The 18,400-nt window shown below is 40.6% G+C and overlaps 1 protein-coding gene across 1 annotated transcript in view; it reads right to left on the bottom strand.

Moving 5' to 3' along the window:
- Positions 1 to 5,701: 5,701 nt before the first annotated feature.
- Positions 5,702 to 18,400, bottom strand: part of PLEKHA8 (pleckstrin homology domain containing A8) — a gene marked incomplete at its 3' end in the record, with an annotated part of 41,650 nt that continues 28,951 nt past the window's right edge. Inside the window, exons 8-14 of the mRNA XM_080932620.1 lie at positions 18,051 to 18,219; positions 17,643 to 17,728; positions 14,077 to 14,135; positions 13,024 to 13,154; positions 12,424 to 12,494; positions 9,387 to 9,448; positions 5,702 to 5,899 (exon numbers count right to left, since the gene is read on the bottom strand). Coding sequence (XP_080788746.1) covers positions 5,702 to 5,899; positions 9,387 to 9,448; positions 12,424 to 12,494; positions 13,024 to 13,154; positions 14,077 to 14,135; positions 17,643 to 17,728; positions 18,051 to 18,219 — 776 coding nt within the window. The remainder of the gene's footprint in view (positions 5,900 to 9,386; positions 9,449 to 12,423; positions 12,495 to 13,023; positions 13,155 to 14,076; positions 14,136 to 17,642; positions 17,729 to 18,050; positions 18,220 to 18,400) is intronic.

Genomic DNA, 18,400 nt, shown 5'->3' on the forward strand with positions numbered 1-18,400 from the left:
CAACAATTCTGACTCTAAATCCAAACAGTGCCCTATACCTGGCCACACAGCAAAGACTCAGCCAGCAGCTTGGCTGTGTTCTCTAAGGAGGACAGACAGCTTCACACAGCAGCCTGTCACCAAAGCCAATGTGAACATCATGGCTCCAAGTACTCAGTTCTGTGCCTCTGGAATGATGACAGCAGTAGATCTTGGTTATACACACAGCCATGTGTTGTTACCCTCAGTCTGAGGGTGTCTTCCACTGTGCATGAATGAATGAAAGGACTACCAGCTCTCCATCCCTCTCCGTTACATCTGAAGTGTATACTATCTCCCTCTCTCTGCTTGGACAATACTACATTTGCTTGTTGTGAGTCCTAAGACTCTTTTTGGAGGCAGGCAAGGATGTGGTTTTGCTGGAGTAGAGTCTCTAAGGAAGAACTTCCTAGCTCTGAATCTCCCATCTTGGAAAACAAAGGAGAGACTACTTCTGCAAAGGGCTGGTCTGTCTAGAGTTATCTAGATCATCACAGATGTCACAATACTGGCTGATGCTGGAAGTCCTAAGAACCTTGTGAAGATCCTGGAGCTGGGAGAGCTATTTGGTAGCCTGTATCCAGTCCTCGTCAGCTGTGGGGATTAGGCAGAAGGCTTGCCAGTCTGTGCCTCAGTTCTGACTGTAACCTGAGGGTAACTATAGCACCTGCCTTAGTTAGCAGGAGGATTTGTGTCAATACTCATCAAGGACTTAGAATGATCACAGTGTGGACATTTCATAAATAGTACCTATTATTGGCACATACAATTAAGCAAAACCCAAACAAAACCCTTTGAAGAACATTTAATAAAATACTCTAAAAATATGTTTATTGTAACTAATGAATATAAAAATCTGACAGATGTTTTCAAACATTCTCCAAAGAAAGTAAAACCCTCACCCCTGCCCCACTTTTCATAAAATACAGGAATAACAACTTGGACAGAGAATCAGACACATTTGCACACAAGATTTTCACTCAACAATTGGTCCTAAAAGCTCCAATACATTTCTAAGTAAAGGTCCATTAAATTAGGAAGCCACAGGTTGTTTGACACTTTCGAAGTTTAACTTAGTTCCTATCAGCATTGTGATGTTCATTCAAAATACTGAGGGACAAGAGGTGATTCTGTGACAGATACCCAAAGCATGTGGCTCTACAAAACTACAAACATTCATGAGGATACAGACTGTGGAATTAAACATCAACATAGAAATGAATCTGAGAGAGTCTATGTATAGTTTAGCCTTTGGCATCTGGTATAACATTTCTTCTTCATAAGAGACACTGCACTGTTTAACTTTTTAACCAGAATAAATTTCTCTGCACATTTCTCATCAAACACAGATTGTCCACAGCCAATTTCACATGAGGTAGTTGGGCTGTTTAATGACATTCTAGTGAAATTCTCATGGCACATGGGAATCACCCATTACCCCATGCCATGAAGCTGGCTCATCAGCCATGTAGATCACCCTTCTCTTCACGGACTCCACCCACACATCTGGACACACACAGGGCTCTCTGTGAATGAGCTCAGCTGTGTAATGAAGCCATCCATCCTAATGCTGATGGAGCACCCACTCACTCCAGGGTGAGGGGACCACCTTGCCCAAGGTATGTGTAAAGGGAGGATACTGACCATACTTTAAATATATTAAGACATTTAAAATAAGCAGGATGTCCCCACACAGCTCGACTAGAAACACTTTCACCCTAAAGAAGTGACTCAAGGGTTCACAATTTACAAGAATTCTGAAAACTGCATTGCAGAGCACTGCCATTTCCCCCTTTCCATTAAAGGCTATATATAGACAAAGGAGAAGAGATCAATGCATGCGACATCTGTACCAGAGGCATTACCAGTGACTGGGTGATCATGCCCTAGAGTTCCCAAATGCAGCTGTATAGCAAGAAATCATGCAAATGATCTGCAGGATAGTCTAGACAGGGTTGGACTGGGAGAATTCACAGGGATGGGCCAGAGTGCAGTAAATGACCCTCAACTAATGTAATATATCTATAACCTTGTCATGGATAAAGTCTTCAAATACCGTTAGACAGCTAGTGGATATTTATGTCATTATCGTGTAATCCCGAGTTAGCTGCTACAGGTACAAAGGGTCACGTGAGAAGTAAAACACATCTGACAACACTTCATGTGCATGTCACAGGATGGGTCTAATGCACACAACCATGTAGACTGTAGTGTCACAAAGCATCCCATGTCTGGCTCTCTATGCCCAAACACGTTAGGCCTTCAATCAGAATGATGGCCCAACACATTGCAATTATTCAGAACTTCTACATCCAGACACCTTTGAATTTAAAAAATAATTGGTAGTGAAATGAAATATGAGGGTAGGGGGTTTGAGCCATTGTAAATCTGTGACTATATCAGAGGCAGTAGTTTGATGATTCAGAAACACGACAAAGCCCCATGCCTCAAGGACATAGTGGTCTAGTAGGAAACACATTAAAAAAACAAAAAACAAACAAACAAAAAAAAAAAACTCTTCAGAAAGTCTCCAAAATGCCATATATATATATATGGATGTGTGTGTGACTTTTAAAGTTGGACTAGTTTTTCTTTAGAGTTTTTCAGCTCTTCTCACTTCGAATTTAACAAAGTGCACTTTATTTATGGATCTCACCATACACTCTTGTACCTGAAAACACTCCACAGACAGAAGTCACCTGCACTAACTGTACATGGAGCAATCAAAGCAGAGGGCACACTTTCCTGTGGCACTCTGCTCTCCCATGTTACAAACGTGAACATGGTGCCTGCCCTCAGCGCTGACATTTTGGCTAGGTATATAACAGCTCCTGGACCAGGCGGGCTGCTGTTGCTAAGAAGGGGAAACAAAGCTGGGAGAGATCACTGTGGCAAGCTGGTGGGGGGGGGTCACTGCTAGTGATGCCCAGCAGCAGAGAAAAGCCGCAAGGCTGAAAGAGGGCGCTCAGATGTTCTCCACTGTGACACTAGGGGATGCTTTCACACGTAGACTGATTTGGACATAGTAACAAGCCACTACATTCCTACAGTACCCTTCTGGCTTCCCTTCTGGGCTGTGCCAAGAGCTGCCTCTATTATAAGTCGGTTTCTACCCTTAAAGATATTCCTCCAAGTCAGCATCTGTCAGTAGTTTTAGTTATAATCAGATCTATTTTCAAAAGACTAAAGGCTTATCACAATTATAAAGCCTTTGTTCAGTTCAACAGACATACTGATGCCAGCCCACGTGGAGCTGAGCCTCGTGGGGTGAGGGTGAGGAGTAGACTGATAGACAGAGGTGGGGCTGTGCTCTGTAAGCGGTCAGCCAGGGCTACTCACTCAATTCTGCTGCTCTATTTCCCTTGTCTCAAGAATATGCTAACAAAATAATCCAAAAACCGTCAGCAATGAAGAGAAGGTTAAGCGATGAAGCATTTTGTTAACAAACCAACCAGTTCTTTATCTGTCAGGATGAGGGTTGCTTAGAAATACCAGGGCTCTTGGGAGAGCTCCAGGGAGCACTTTCAGGTTCCTTTTCTCATTTCTTAGAAAGTAACTGAAAATCAGACAAAAAAATTAGCTTTAACTAAAACGAGAAACCAAGAACTGATAACTCAGGAGAAATAAACTTACAAACCCAGACTGCCCTGCAAGGCAGCTCTCCTGAGTACACTTGGGGCCTTAGTGAGGACCTGGGCTGAGGTGTTCTCAGAGTGCCAGCTCCTAGACTAGAGATCAGAGGCACCTGCAGCTGCGTTCACAGCCACGCTTAGTGTTAATATTCTGTAGCAGAACCCACCAATGGCACGTGGCCCAAAGTGTTCCCCCCCGGAGACAAGTGTGTTGGCTGCTTTTCTTTTTCTGTCTTAAGAGGCTATGTCAGGGGCAGGAGGTATAATTTATGCCCCACCCCATTCCCCATTTCCATTAGCCAGAGAAGAGAATCCATATGAAACTCTTGTAAGAGCAAAGTGGCATACTGTAAGTCTAGCTCACTCCTCCCTTTCCTAAGTTTAATTTCTATAACTTCTCATGTCAGCAAAATGCTTGCTTGGCTTAAAATTTTATTAAAAGTATTCTTAAGAGGCAAGGTCTTGCTATGTTGTTCAGGTTAATCTCCAAATCCTGGGCTCAGATAATACTTCACCCTCATACTTCTGAGTAGCTGGGGCTGCAGGTACCTCTGTGGCCCACTCTACTGCTGCATTAATTTGAGTAAACACCCACTTGTTTAAAGACAGACAAAAGACATTTTAGTACTTTTCCCTGAGCAGAGCCCTACTGTATACAGCAACAAAAGCAGTGTGCATAGTCATCCCCTTTACCTGTGCCTGGCAAAGGGCTCACTTTCTTCAGGGGACTGCTTATGCTGGAGCGACTCTTCTTCCTGTTAGGGGGAAGTAGCCTCTACTGGGGAAGGTATTCATGGCTTCTTCCCTATGCACACTCTAGTCAGCTTGGTCCATTTCTGGGAGATGGCATCTTGTCACTCTTTATAGAAGAATGCCACAAGCTGTTACGCCAGCTGCCGGTCTATTCACTCTCCATTTAATTATGCCACTTGAATGATAGCCACTTCCTCTGGAAGGAGAGTGTTTTATTTGGTTTCTACAGAAGCCTGGGAATTCTGCAAACTAGAATTCAAATGGGAATTTGGCTCCTCAGCCTTGTATACTTGGGTGTCTCCTAGAAAGGTTATCCACAAGGACATTCCTGTTTCCCCTCCATTCTGGGTTTTTCAGGTATGTCCTAGGACTCTGTTCTTTGGAATGGCATGTCATGTGACTTCAATACAGAGGTGATTGAGATCACATTTGGAAGCTACTTAGCTCTTTTGCTGAAGAGAGTTAATAAAGCAGGCAAAATAAATAAATAAATAAAAATCATCAGAAACAAGATCCTTCATGAGACCTCCCTATTGTAGGCTTTACTTGTGAAGTCAGATAAATACCCTTTTTTAAGCTTGCTGTTTTGCTATGATGTCCAATTCAGATAACACACATGAAATGTATCATATTTGCAAAGAGTGGCATGTGTCACTCAAATGACTTACCACACGTTTCTATTCTGTTCTCAAGCTAGGGTCATCCTTTTGAGCCATTGTCCCACCTGATAATAGGCATGGCAGTCCTTGTCACTATTTTCCCACAAGTGCCCAAATGCCTTCACTACACAGCCCTTCCCATCTGCAGAGCAATGGAGAAGGGATCCACTCAAGAAAGTCTAAGAATAACAAACTCTTACACACAAGTCCTTCAACAAAGGGGCTTACACTCCCTCCAATAAGCAGTCAGCCTCTAAGCTATTTTAAACACTGGTTTGTATCATAGTCCTGCGTACTGTGAGGGTTTGGGTGGCCCATTAAAACTAGTAACTAAAACAAAACAATACAAGTGTGATCCCAACAAATCCATCTGTCAGTTTTGCTCTTACTGCCTGCTATCCAAGTCTGGGACAGCGATGATCAGGTTTCCGTAGGCCTGTTGAAATATTTAGCACCTTGATTTTTAAACACATGAAACATTAAAACAATTCTAAATAAAAGCACTAGGACTTCCTCATGTCCATCTCCCCAAGGAAAGGCGCTGGAGAGTATCAAAGCTCTTGCTGGAAATTAACTAGGGCAACACAACACTTTAGCAGACTTTATTCCCTGAAGTTAGGAGGTGCTGTCCTGTGGCTGTCACACCACCTCGTCAGATTCCAGCCCATGGATCTCATATAACGTGTCCAGTATGGCCAGCTGTTTTTCCATAGCAGGGAGGTAAAGGCTGAGGTCCCTCTGCATCCCAGCACTGAAAGCTTCTTTCTGGTGGTCGCCTTCTTTTATGGTTAGCGCAGCCACAAAGTCCTCATAGGATGGTGCTGCCCTCAGTGCTAACTGCAAAAGAGTTACTTGTGAGGATCTGCAATACAGCTGTCTCTTGTACACAGACAGAGACAGACAGACAGACAGACACACACACACACGGAGGAAGGGAGGGAGGGAGGGAGCGGGGGAAACGGGGCTCCATGTTCTTTCTGCAGGAACAGGGTTGCCCAAGCACATTGGAATGCAATAATGATTCCAAGTCTTGATGCTCCATGTGGAGCTGAAGAACTTGGTGTTCTCCTACTGGGTTTTGGTCTTACTTTGGTCTAATATTCCCTTGTTATATCCCAACTCTTCTCTTCTGAATTATTTATTCTGTGCCCTACGCTTCAAGTTGAAAGTATGTAACTTGATTTTTTTATTTTACAGAGTCTCAAAGTTAAAGAGATTTTCTGAGTCTCAATTTATACTTTTGAACAGTTTTGGAACTGTTAAAGACAATAAAATGAGGACTTTTGAAGTTGGATCAAATGCATTTTGCATGACAAGATGGCCGGGAGCCTATGGTGAAGAGGGTAGACTTATGATGGTGATACTGTTAACCTGTCAGGATCTAGAATCACTAAGGGGACAATCTTATGGGCACATCTGTGAGTGTGTGTGAGAGACCCACGGTCAACATGACTTGCACTACTGTGCACTGGGACTTCAGTCTGAATAGCAGGAGAAAGCAGCAGACCCCATGGCTCTGCTAACTGTGGATGCAGTGTGGGCAGCTGCTCAAGCTCCTGCTGTCTGGCGGACCCTGGGAGCCCAGGTCCTTAAACTGCTTTGCCAGGTATTTTGTTGCAGCAACAAGTAACTAATACAGAGAAAATGTCTGTTTGCTTCTACACTGGCATTTTCATCGTAATTTATAAAAACTATGCAGTTTCTGTCTCTCTTCTTGTACAAACATTTTAAGTCTCAGGAACACGGGGGTTAGAACCGAAACCTAGATTTACTCATTGCTTCTCAACCACCCTTTCTGGGTGGAAGACTTCCTACACTCCTTCCCCATCTTCCACTGCAGTCTGGCTAGTCTGGTTTACAAGCCTGCCAAAATCTCTCTTCCAAGTATCACGAGGCGAGCTCTCCTGAGACAGCAGAGAATCTGCACTGTCCCCCTATATTTTGAATGCCTTTGAGAATCCATCCTCATTTGTGAAGTAAGGGTGGCTTGTATCTTTGCATCTCAGATTTCTCACAGACTCATTTGAAGACTTTAAGCAAAGTGCTTATGTTCTTAGAAACTCACCTTCCTCAAGCACAGAAGGTAGATAAACATTTTTTTTTTAATTTTAAAGATGAAGATCATATTAGTGTTTTACCCAAAGGCTGAAACATCATAAAACATTCAGAAGATAGTATAAATATAAAGGAAAGAGAGAAAAAATAAAAATAAGGCAGTTATTCAAAACCCAATGTAGAAAATCTTCCAGAACTGAAGGACATGTAAGTTCTGTAATTCAAATGGAAAACCAAAACAAAACAGAAAAGCTTATCATGAGAGTTTAGTGCAGAGAGAAAGGAAGAGTAAGGCTATCTAGAAGGGAAGTGAAGTAACGAAGTGGGAGAGCATGTACTGACTTTCCTGGTAGTGAGGGTGGAAGCTGGAGGACAAGTCAAGACCTCCAAGAGTCCTGAGGAAGCAACCGTTAGTCTATAGTCTCTACACAACCAGACCAGCACTCTAGGAAAAGAGGCAAGGCCAACGGTGAGCTCAGCTCTCCAGTCTGGCTGAAGAAGAAAGCAGGAAGGTCAAGTGACAGTTGGGTACCCATAAGCAAGTGGCAGAACCTTGACTGGCATTTATTTAGATGTGATGTGTTTGAGAATAAAAGTTCAATACTTGGCTGGCAATGTGTCAAATTCCAGGGATGGAAAGATGTTTTCTCTCAGCTGCTGAGATTGGCTAGTTGGCACATTAGAAAATGCAATAAGCCTTCCAAAGTATGGATGAGTTGGGGAGTAACTGCGAGGCTGCAAGGCCGGTGAGACTACACATTAACTCATTTATAGACAGAGCTGTGATAAAATGCTTGAAATCACTGGTTTCTCAAATACTATAAACACTGGACTCTGTTGAAGGCCATCAATGGCTAAAGATGGGTTATTTTCCTCTGTGTCTCAGGTCTCTGTCCATAACAGGGAAAGTAAGAGTAATCTCAGTGTTAGGAGAGCAATAACTTTATGTCTCTCAGAATGTATAGTGTGTGGTAAATACTCCAACTGCACTCTGTAAATGCAATGTGTGGTTTTGATAGGCAATTCTTTCAGCAATCTATTTTAGGGAATACGAATTTCAGTAAAATAATGTATGTGAAGAGATGCTGTGCCACTGCTAAGAACAAACTCGCAGGGACTTGCACTTCTTACAGAGGAGTCAGCACACTGTGGGATGTATTATGGAGCCACTAATTGTATTTTCTCTCAGACTCTTGTAACAGTAAAATGGTCACAACAGTGATTAGAGCAACAGTGCTTGTCTGGCAACCGAGGCTGAGTTGAGGGCTTGATCCTAAGCACCACAAACAACAAAAAAAAGTCATAAAAGAATCTATTAACAAAGACTACAGAATTATACTATAAACTAAATGTAAAAAATATAAATTTACATAACAAATTACATACATGCCATAAACATGTGGGTATATAAAGATAAACATGTATACATAGAACTATATATTTAAAAAATATATAAACTAGGTCAGTATTTGAAAGATTTAATAAAATTTATTTTTAAAAGCTAAGAAGGTAAAGCAAAATGCCAGGAAGGAAGAAATGCCAAGGTACCAGGCAAACACATGCATACAAATGTCTAATATCTTTATTGTTATAACAAATCTTTAAGAAGAAATTACTAGCCCTGCCTGGTAACACATGCCCACACAGTTAATATATGAAGATAAAATTCAACTAAAAACAAAACAAATCAAACAAAACCCAAAAAATAAAAAACCTGAACTAAGAGCTGAGAACCAACTTAATGAGCAGCAGAGGAGCTGTTAGCTGGAACTCATCACTGGGCTCAGTCTCTCCTCAGTGGGATTTGAGCCCACAGCCCTCCCATCCCTCTGCTTTTTTCTCTGCAGACAGCTGCTTCAGAGGCACAACTCCAGTGTCACAGAGACACTCTCATTCCTAAGTCTCTGTGAGACTTCTCTATTGCTGACATTTTCACATTTCAAAGCCTGTAAACACAAATGAGTCGACTTTTTTGGTTTTTGTCTCCAAAGATAAAGCAAGCAGAAGGACCATGTAACCAGTCATTGTCAACCTCCCTAATAGTGTGACACTTTAATACAGTTCCACATGTTACAGTGATTCCCAACCATACAATTATTTTTGTTGCTACTTCATAACTGTAATTTTGCTACTGTTGTGAACTGTAACGTAAATGTCTGATAGGCAGCCCTGTGAAAGGTGGCTTGGTGCTCCCATGGGTCTTGACTCACAGGCTGAGAACAACTGATATTGCTGATCATGCAAACTTTAGGGGACAGGAATGACTTACCGCAAAGACCCCTCGAACTACCCAGCCATGGTGTTGCCGTAATGTTTTGCCATATGCATTATCTTGAAAAGAAAGAGATTTTGTAGATGGTAAGGTGCCAATGTGATTTGTATAATACACTGTTTAATATATGCTTACTATTGAATTTTTCTTTCAAGACAAACAGGAATTTTCACCAATATTTGGGTCACTATATCTGAACTTCAGTTTATTATCACAGTGGGAAAATCTTCATATATAATACAATAAGGAGAGAGAAAAATACAGAAAAAAAGAGCACAACTAGAAGACTTAACTATACACAACATCCCAGAGAAATATTCTCTTTTGGCTGTATTAAAATAAGATGAGGTCTAAGCCTGGTCTTTTCTGGTTGCATAGAGAAGATTAGATATTGAGAAGCATCAATCCTCATGGCAGTTCTCCCTCATCATCACGGAGCATGCTCTACAGCCCCACAGTATTCTTTATCATCATCACGGAGCATGCTCTACAGCCCCACAGTATTCTTTATCATCATCACGGAGCATGCTCTACAGCCCCACAGTATTCTTTATCATCATCACGGAGCATGCTCTACAGCCCCACAGTATTCTTTATCATCATCACGGAGCATGCTCTACAGCCCCACAGTATTCTTTGGCCTCTAAAAGAAATGAATGAGCCTGTTATGGTGGTGCACGTCTCTAATCTGAGCATCCAGAAGGCAGTAGCAGGTGGATTTCTCTGAGTGTGAGGCCAGCCTGGTTTATACATCAACAGCCAGAACTACACAGAGAGAGACTGTCTGAAAAAACCAAAAATAAAATAAATGACCTTCTCCCAGTTCTTTGAGATGTATCTGTTCCTCAGAGACTCATTCTAAATTTCTAAATGGAAAGCCTTATCATTTTCTTTGACTTTCTCTTCCATTTACAAAGGAAGAAATGAAAGGCCCAGAGAGGAAGTGACTCTCCTAAGGATACAAAGCAATGACAATTTGGGATATTTGTAGCACATCAAACAATTCTTAGAAAAAATGATTATTGTTTGTGAAAAAAAATAGTGATAACAAAAGCCTGTGATTCATAGTCTTAAAACAAATTCCAGAAAACAGTTATATACATACACTCTTACCTATATTTCTACCTTAACCAAGATAGCCAAGAGAGCAGGCTCTGCTTACAGAGACTGCCATTTTTAATAGACAAGCAAAGCCATTGTCCCAGAAGAAATCTGCATCAAGGAAAAACTTCACACAAATGTCCTCTTAGGGCCATGTTTGTCATGGGTTAGCAAGCCTGCCTAGGGTGCCTCTGAGCCTTAGCATGCACCAACAGGCCAGAGCTCAGAAAGCCTGGGTCTGTGACAGGCTGTTTTAGTCTTCTGCTGAACACTGCCATTTATACTTCAAAGGGAATTCAGAGTGCGAGGAGAATTTGTGGAGAAGCGTTCAGCAGGAATGGAAGAGGTTCAGAGGAAGTATGGGGTGGAAGTAACAAAATACACTATTGGTAGGAAACAACACAAGTACACATGTAGGTGTGAAATAGTCAGAGTTCAACGTTAAATCACATCTGTTGACACAGTCTGTTTGCAGCCATGTCTGATGGAGGGTGACTAGGGTATGTATGTACATCACCTCCTCACAATGGATAGCAGTGGGAACTAGGGTTATTACAAAGATATCATTTTAATAAGAAGACCTCTGAAATAAGCCTGAATATCAGGAGGAAAATTTAGAATTTATAGCTCCCATTTCTCTTCCATAAACAGCACCAGAGGAGAATGGGGAAGGGAGAGCAGAGCTGAGGCTGGTTATGATAATTCCATCATAAAGCAACTTCTGTCCTTCTAAGTTTCTCTTCACCTCAACATCTTCTGGTCCTGTTTGTACATCAAGTGAACATACCAGTCAGAGTGCTGGGGGAAGTGCAGCTTATGGGCAGAGGGCTTGCCTGCTGTAAATGTAACTTTTATTCTCCTGATGCAACTGTGGTTTCTGAGGCGTCCTCTACCTGTTAACCTATGCCTGGTCCTGAAAGCTTCTAGCCTCCATATAATCAGTAGTATCTAGACCTAGTATATTTTCAGTCTCTGAAGATGCCCCCTTGGAAGTTGAAAAAAGTATGACCCACTCCAAAGGCATGGAATTAACTTATTTTTATGTTTATAACAATGGCTACTTAGTACCCGACTTTGTGTCTCAAGACTGTAGTAATCCAGGCTTTAGAGTCACAAGAATTTCACTCCCTCTACATATTCCAAGACTTACACTAGGCCTGTGTGGTGGCATGTGCCTCTCATTCCAGTACCTAAGAGACTGAGGCATGGGATTATGTATTGGAGGTCAACCTGGGCTATACAGTGAGAAACTATCTCAGTAACACCAAACTAAATTAGCAAGCAAAGGGCTCATGCAACATGATTTCCATAGGTCCAGAATGAGAATTCAGCCATGTTATTATCAGCACACCATGAGGATGCTATGAAGTCTAGCTTTCCTGATAGATGCATCAACTCATAACCATACCAGTGTTCATTCAGTAAGCACCCACATGCTGTAGTTACAGCATTGTGATGCAAATACAGGTCAATCTCCTCTTACCAAAGCCTCTCTTACAGTCTTGGCTCTGTCACTACAAAATGGACATGTGGAAGAATGCAGAATGACAGCTGGGCCCTGATCTCACTTCGCAGCAATTCCCTTAAACTGATAACAAACTAACCTCACGGTGGATTAGGATATACTGATCTTTAACAAACCAGACCTGACCACCAGGCACTGCACAGGCCCCTTGCTTCCTGCCCTCTTCTCCTTTCTTATTATGACATGGGACTGAAGCCAGGGTCTCACCCACGCTAAGTAAATGCTTTACCATGAAGCCACACACATCATCACCCCTTATAGATCCCTTTTAAGAAAGCATGTAAGAAGCAACGAATAAAAGTGAAATTTACAAAGGAAAAGGAAACCGAACCCCCTTGTGCTTGGCCCCATCTCCAGAGGCTCTTTTCCAGGTCTAGCTGCAAATCTATGAGAACATGAGGCACTCACTCAGGGCTGTCTGGATGTCCTTTTCCCCATTCTTCACTTCAGTCAAAAATCCCTTTAGAAATTTGAGACCTCTAAAATTAAAGAGAGGAAGAAATATTATTTTTGAAGTTCATCTCAGTATCTCAGGCAAGGTAGAGAGAGGGCAGGACAGATAGACATCCTTTCTGAACAGCTTCCCTGCCATTTCTGTTAGAAAGTTCTAGACACTCCCCTCACCCTCTGTGTCATCCCTGAAACATTTTTCAAATTATAATGCTATGGGTTTAACACCATCTAGAATTCATTAAAAATGAAAAGTCTAGAATCCCATACCAGACTTGGTGGTCCAGAAACTCTGGTTCTGAATGCAGTATTTCCCAGGCTTTGCCACTGAAGCAGAAAGCTGCTCATTTGAGAGAGACTCATTAGCTCTCCAGTCTAAAATTCTGATCTTAAAGATACTGCCAATATTAACAGTATGTATTACTATTGAGCTGATGCTTGGTTCAGCAGACTTTCTAAAGTTTACACTTTGGTTGCATCCTCTGAAAGGCAACAGTGAGCTGCCAATATTTCAACTGAACTGAACTTGAGCATGTGCTGGCTCCACGTGGGCCTTACCTCTTCAGCCACAAGAGGGCTTCGGTAGCTGAGTTCCTGATCTGAGCCACATCAGCCTCCACCTCATGCAGCACTATCTTCTGGAGGGTAGCAAACTCTTCTTTGTTGGTTATGTACTTCTGATTCACTTTCTGGAAAACAAAGCAAACAGGGCAAGTGTGGAAGCTCGAAACTGACATTACCAGTTCGATCAGGACACTGTTCAAATCTATAAGCAACAAAACTAAGAAACCAAAGTCAATTCCAAAAATTCTAGGAGGCTTTAACTCCAAGAGTGTCAAGCTTTAAGCATTGCTCTTGGGGTACCATTGCCTCCTTCAGAAACTCTCTTCTGTTTCCAACTACTTCTCATCTTGAGCGTGCACGTACGTGTGTACACACACACATACACACACACACAATCACTTGTATGACTGAGACCCCATATACCTCTCCAAACATGTCAGGAAAGGTATACACAGAACTTCCTCAACATATCATACCTAGTGCTGGGGACTGTCCTTTATTTTAGAGACAGGATCTCTCTACACACCCCCACTGCCCTGGAACCTCAATTTGTAGATGAAATTTACAGGTTGGCTTTCAATGTTCAAGAGCTTCCTGCTTCTGCCTCCCAAGTGCTGAGATTTGCATGTACCCCAGGTCTGGCTTATAAAGAGATCTAATCCATAAGTACTGGATGTAATATAACAACTTGCACTTCTCTGGGAAGAAGGCTCAGACTTCCTGTTGTTGATGGCCCCACGGCTGCACCCGGAAGTTGGCCACTGTGTCCAGACAAATGACAGCTATTGCCAGCCAACAAACTTTTGTAAAGTGTTTTCTTGTTATTAATCCCCAAATGCATACCCTCATTGCTGACATGATTCCCCACTGATCCGGTGGTCAGCCTACCAAGGGCTTGCCTCTCCCACGTGTCAGTCATTCCTCTACTGAAAATTCCCAGTGTGCACGACTCCTCTACCCCCTTTGATTTATTCTTGTCAAACACTAAAGGAGTAAAAACCATTCATTTATAAATAAGTTTCTGCAGAAACAAGAAAGTATATTCACCTTAATATTTCCAACAAGATCCATCTTAACAGGAGCAAACACTGTGGGACCAAGTTTGTCTGAAAAAAGAAAAAAAATAATATTGAAAAAGATCTTTTAATGTAGGAAACATGTATCATTATATTAGAAAATATTTTCATCATAATAATACACTAGAGGCTCTTTTCCCCAACATTACTCTGACTTCTGGACTTGGTCATTAGCTTTCTATCTCACAGCTTTGAGACGTGTCGCTGTGACAAGGTCTGATGAAAGCACCTCTCCTAAGTTTAGAGCATCCATTCGAAAGTCCTCAGGCTGGTACACTGCTCAATGTGGCAGCCACAGATATGTGACTATTTACTACTTCCAATTTTGCAGAGTCCAAACTGAAATGAATTGTAAGCCTAAAATACCTATCGGTTTTTAAAAACTTAGCACCAAAGGGAAAAAATGCAGAAAACCTCATTAATGGCTCTCTAACCTGATTCCATCCATGTTTATGACATTTTAGATATGCTGTTATGTAAGATATATTAATTTTTATTTTATTATATTAATGTATCTCCTAAAAACTTATATATTACATGTGGTTTGACTATACTACTAACTCTAGTTTAGCTAGATCTAACTTTATAATTTTAATTATTTATATTTAATAAATATAAGTTTTACTTTTAAAGCATAGCATAAAAACAGAAGATAAAAAACAATAAATTCTAAAAATTATCTGATTGGTCTTTTATAAAAAAGGTAGAAAATGATACAGCTAAAAAGAATCCCAAATATGAAATAAAACAGTGTGCTAAAAAACAATAGTTTCACTGGCTCTAAGACAGGAAATGAGAATTAAAAAAAGGAAAAAAAGAAAACACAAAATAAGTAAAGAATGTAGAAACAGCAAAACAGGAGTGAATGAATGTAAAGAACATAGCTCATTATATAGGTAATTACCCAAAAACATACATTTCAATAGCTGCAGAAACAGCATTTAATAAAATTACCTGATTCATAACTATAAGAACTACCAGCATATAGCAATCAATATAGCTATATACATTACTGCTACATATGTGAATAGCATCAAACCCATAAAGTCCAAAATTTATTCCTAATAAAACAGTCATACATAGCACTGTTTAGAGAAAATAAATATAGAGAAAATGACTAAAATAAATGTATATTTATATTCATTTATATATTTTATATACCCATATATATATATATATATAAATATATGCATCAGATAACACAAACACATATTATATGTTGTGAAAGACAATAATTTTCCCCAGATTGGCTTACAAATTCAATGCATACAGCTTTAACCAAAATCTCAGTGACCCTTTAATAGGGAATTTCTAACTAAATTATACAGATCTGCAAAGGACCTAGAATTTCCAAAACAACCATGACAAGAAACAAAATTGGGAGACTTGAGATACTAAGAAAATACAAACAAATCATGGGGCCAGAAAAAAGAAACCCATTTATAAGCCTAAAAGTTCTGGGGCAAATAGCCAAAGCAATGTAAGAGGCAATATTGGTTGTTGTTTTTCTTGACAAATGGTCCTTAAATAACTAGTTTGTGATTAAGACAAAATGACCCCCAAGTATCAGCATCACCATGTGTACAAAAAGTACTTCTAGCATGAACTACAGCTGAGAAGACAGCTCGGTCTGTAAAGTCCTTGCTTTGCAAGCGTGAGCACCTGAATTCAATTTCTAGCACCCATGGACAGAGGAGGGCCTCAGGTATAGTGACACAGGCTGACAGTCTCCACAAATGGGAGGGACACTGGAGGAAGACACAGGAAGATCTTTGGGGCCCTCTAGCTAAGCAACCTGGTCTACTTGCAACAGGCCAGTAAGAGACTTTGTCTAAAAAAAAAAAAAAAAAAAAAAAAAAAAAAAAAAAAAAAAAAAAAAAAAAAAAAAACAGTGGGTATCATAAGGAAAACCACCCAAGACTGTCCTCTAGCCTGTGCACCCATGCACTTAACACACACGTGTGCATGCACATGCATGATAGATGTAAAATTAAATATCTAGAGAAAACACGAAAGTATCTTTATTACCCTTGATTAAAAGTAACTTTAGGACAACTGAAAACATTTAACACAAAAGTCAAGTTTGTCAAAATGTGAAACTTACTTTTCAAAAAACAGATTTATAAAAAGATAAAATATAAATAGAAAAGTTTGAGTCTGAGGAAAATATCTGTGATGCATGTCTATAATGAAATTTTTCTTCAAAATTCAGTAACAGAAGCATCCTAAGTAATAAAACAAAAAATAATCAACTTTAAACCTGGACTAGATTTGGAGAGTCGTATCACAACAAAAAATCCTGCAGGGCCAAGAACTGTATGATAATGTACTCAGCATCATGGTACCTGCTAAATGCAAATTAAAGCTACAATGAAGGCCACTGAGTATGAGAAAGGCCTAAACCCAAGTACCTACACCAGCAAACGAGAGAAGGTGAAACAACAAGAGCCAGCGACTGTGGGTGTGGGGAAACTTCCTGCAGGCTAGCACAGTCGAGCTGCTCAGTAACACCAGAGTTCTTGTCCCAGATGCATGAGAGAGCAAGAAATACACACCACAAAGATAAATCTCTAAATATGCTTAGAGAGAAAAGCCAGGTATGAGTAGACATTTACACAGACAAGGAAAACCTAAGCCATGCTGACAATCAGGCTTCACAGGGGATGGTGAACCGAATGGTACAGGGACTGCTCTGTGGTGATGAAAATGCTCTCTAGTTTGCTAGGGATATAGAAGACATAGGGAGGAACAGACTGACAACTGTACAATTACGTTCTAGACGCAGGTTATACTTTAACTAAAAGGACATGAACAGGGCTTGGGAGATGGAAAGTGTGGAGCACTGGCAGCACAAGTGTGGAGACCAGAGCTCAGGTCCCCAGAGCCCACGTCAGAGTTGGGGTGTTGTGGAATCAACCCATCATCACAGCACAGGGAGGTAGAGAATTGAACAGAGGATCCCTGTAAATAAAGTGGAGAGTAACGAGGAAGACACCCAACATCAACCTCCGGCATGTACATATATGTGCACAGTATGTACATATTACACCCACTCAGATATGTAAACACACATACTCATATACACGAGAAACAAGGGCATGCAATAGTAGATCATACAGTAAATATCAACATGTCAACAATATTACTGACTTTATACTAAAAAAATTTTAATATTGTATATGTATATACAGATATATAATTGTATTTATCTTTGAAACAATTATCACTTAGTAAGATATTTCCCCACAGTACTGGCAGATTTGAAGGCTTGTTCCTGAACTACTGCTTGCATGTATATTTTCTAGAAAGCAGAATTCCCTATTTTCATTGACTATATAATCAATAGCTCAATCAATTACAAATGGAATGGGAAAATGCAAGAGTGTTTAAGTCGGACAGCTTTCACTATGTGGCATGTGATATCAAGAGGAAGCTAAGAAAAATCAATTACTGTGCCTGATACAGAATATTTATAATGTGAAAATTATGATAAAAGTCCAGAAACTAATGGATATAAGCCAATTGTAGAAATCTTACCTAGTACTGGAACTACCGCATAACAAGATGCCAAGAATGCTTCTGTGGGAATGCCACTATCTTCCAGAAGTTCAATGTCACTAAAGCTAAACAATTGGTTATTGAGAATGGAAGATTAAAACCACATCAGCACTCTGCAGTTCAGAGATGTCACAGAAACAGTTTTTGGGGGTAAACTACTCTGCCTGATTTCATGAGTAGTCACAGGCATTATTCTTCTATCATGAAACAGTCTATTGAACATAATCCACCGCATAATTCAAGCCATTCTCATCCCCTCCACCTGGTAAATACTAAGAAGTACTTGGTATACCATAGTCTCTATTGCTTAGAATACGCCATCATAACTGATTTCTAAAAAGGGAAACTAGTGTCAAATAGCCAGGAAATTTAAAGGGCCCAAAATACCTGGTATTCATAGTACTGAAGAAAGTTGGAATAACTTCTTCACTGTCTTCCCATGGAGATTCGGGCGAGCGAACTGAGTCAGATCCGGAGTCTGATCCGGGCTGTGCCAGATCCCTGTCATGACTCTCCAGGTTTTCCTCTCCATCTTTCTTCATTATCTCACCCTGGACTACAAAGGAAGTGATGCCTATCACTAAATTCCCACACTATTAGTATAAAAGTGAACACATAATCCTCAGTAAAGATTTATAAAACACAGAACAGGAAGTGTTGTACACATGCCCACACCCCTAAAGAGCATGTGTGGATCTTGTCACTGACCAGCACACATCACAATTACTCACTATCAT

This window comes from Micromys minutus, assembly GCF_963924665.1.
Source record: "Micromys minutus genome assembly, chromosome: 18".
Classification (NCBI taxonomy): domain Eukaryota; kingdom Metazoa; phylum Chordata; class Mammalia; order Rodentia; family Muridae; genus Micromys; species Micromys minutus.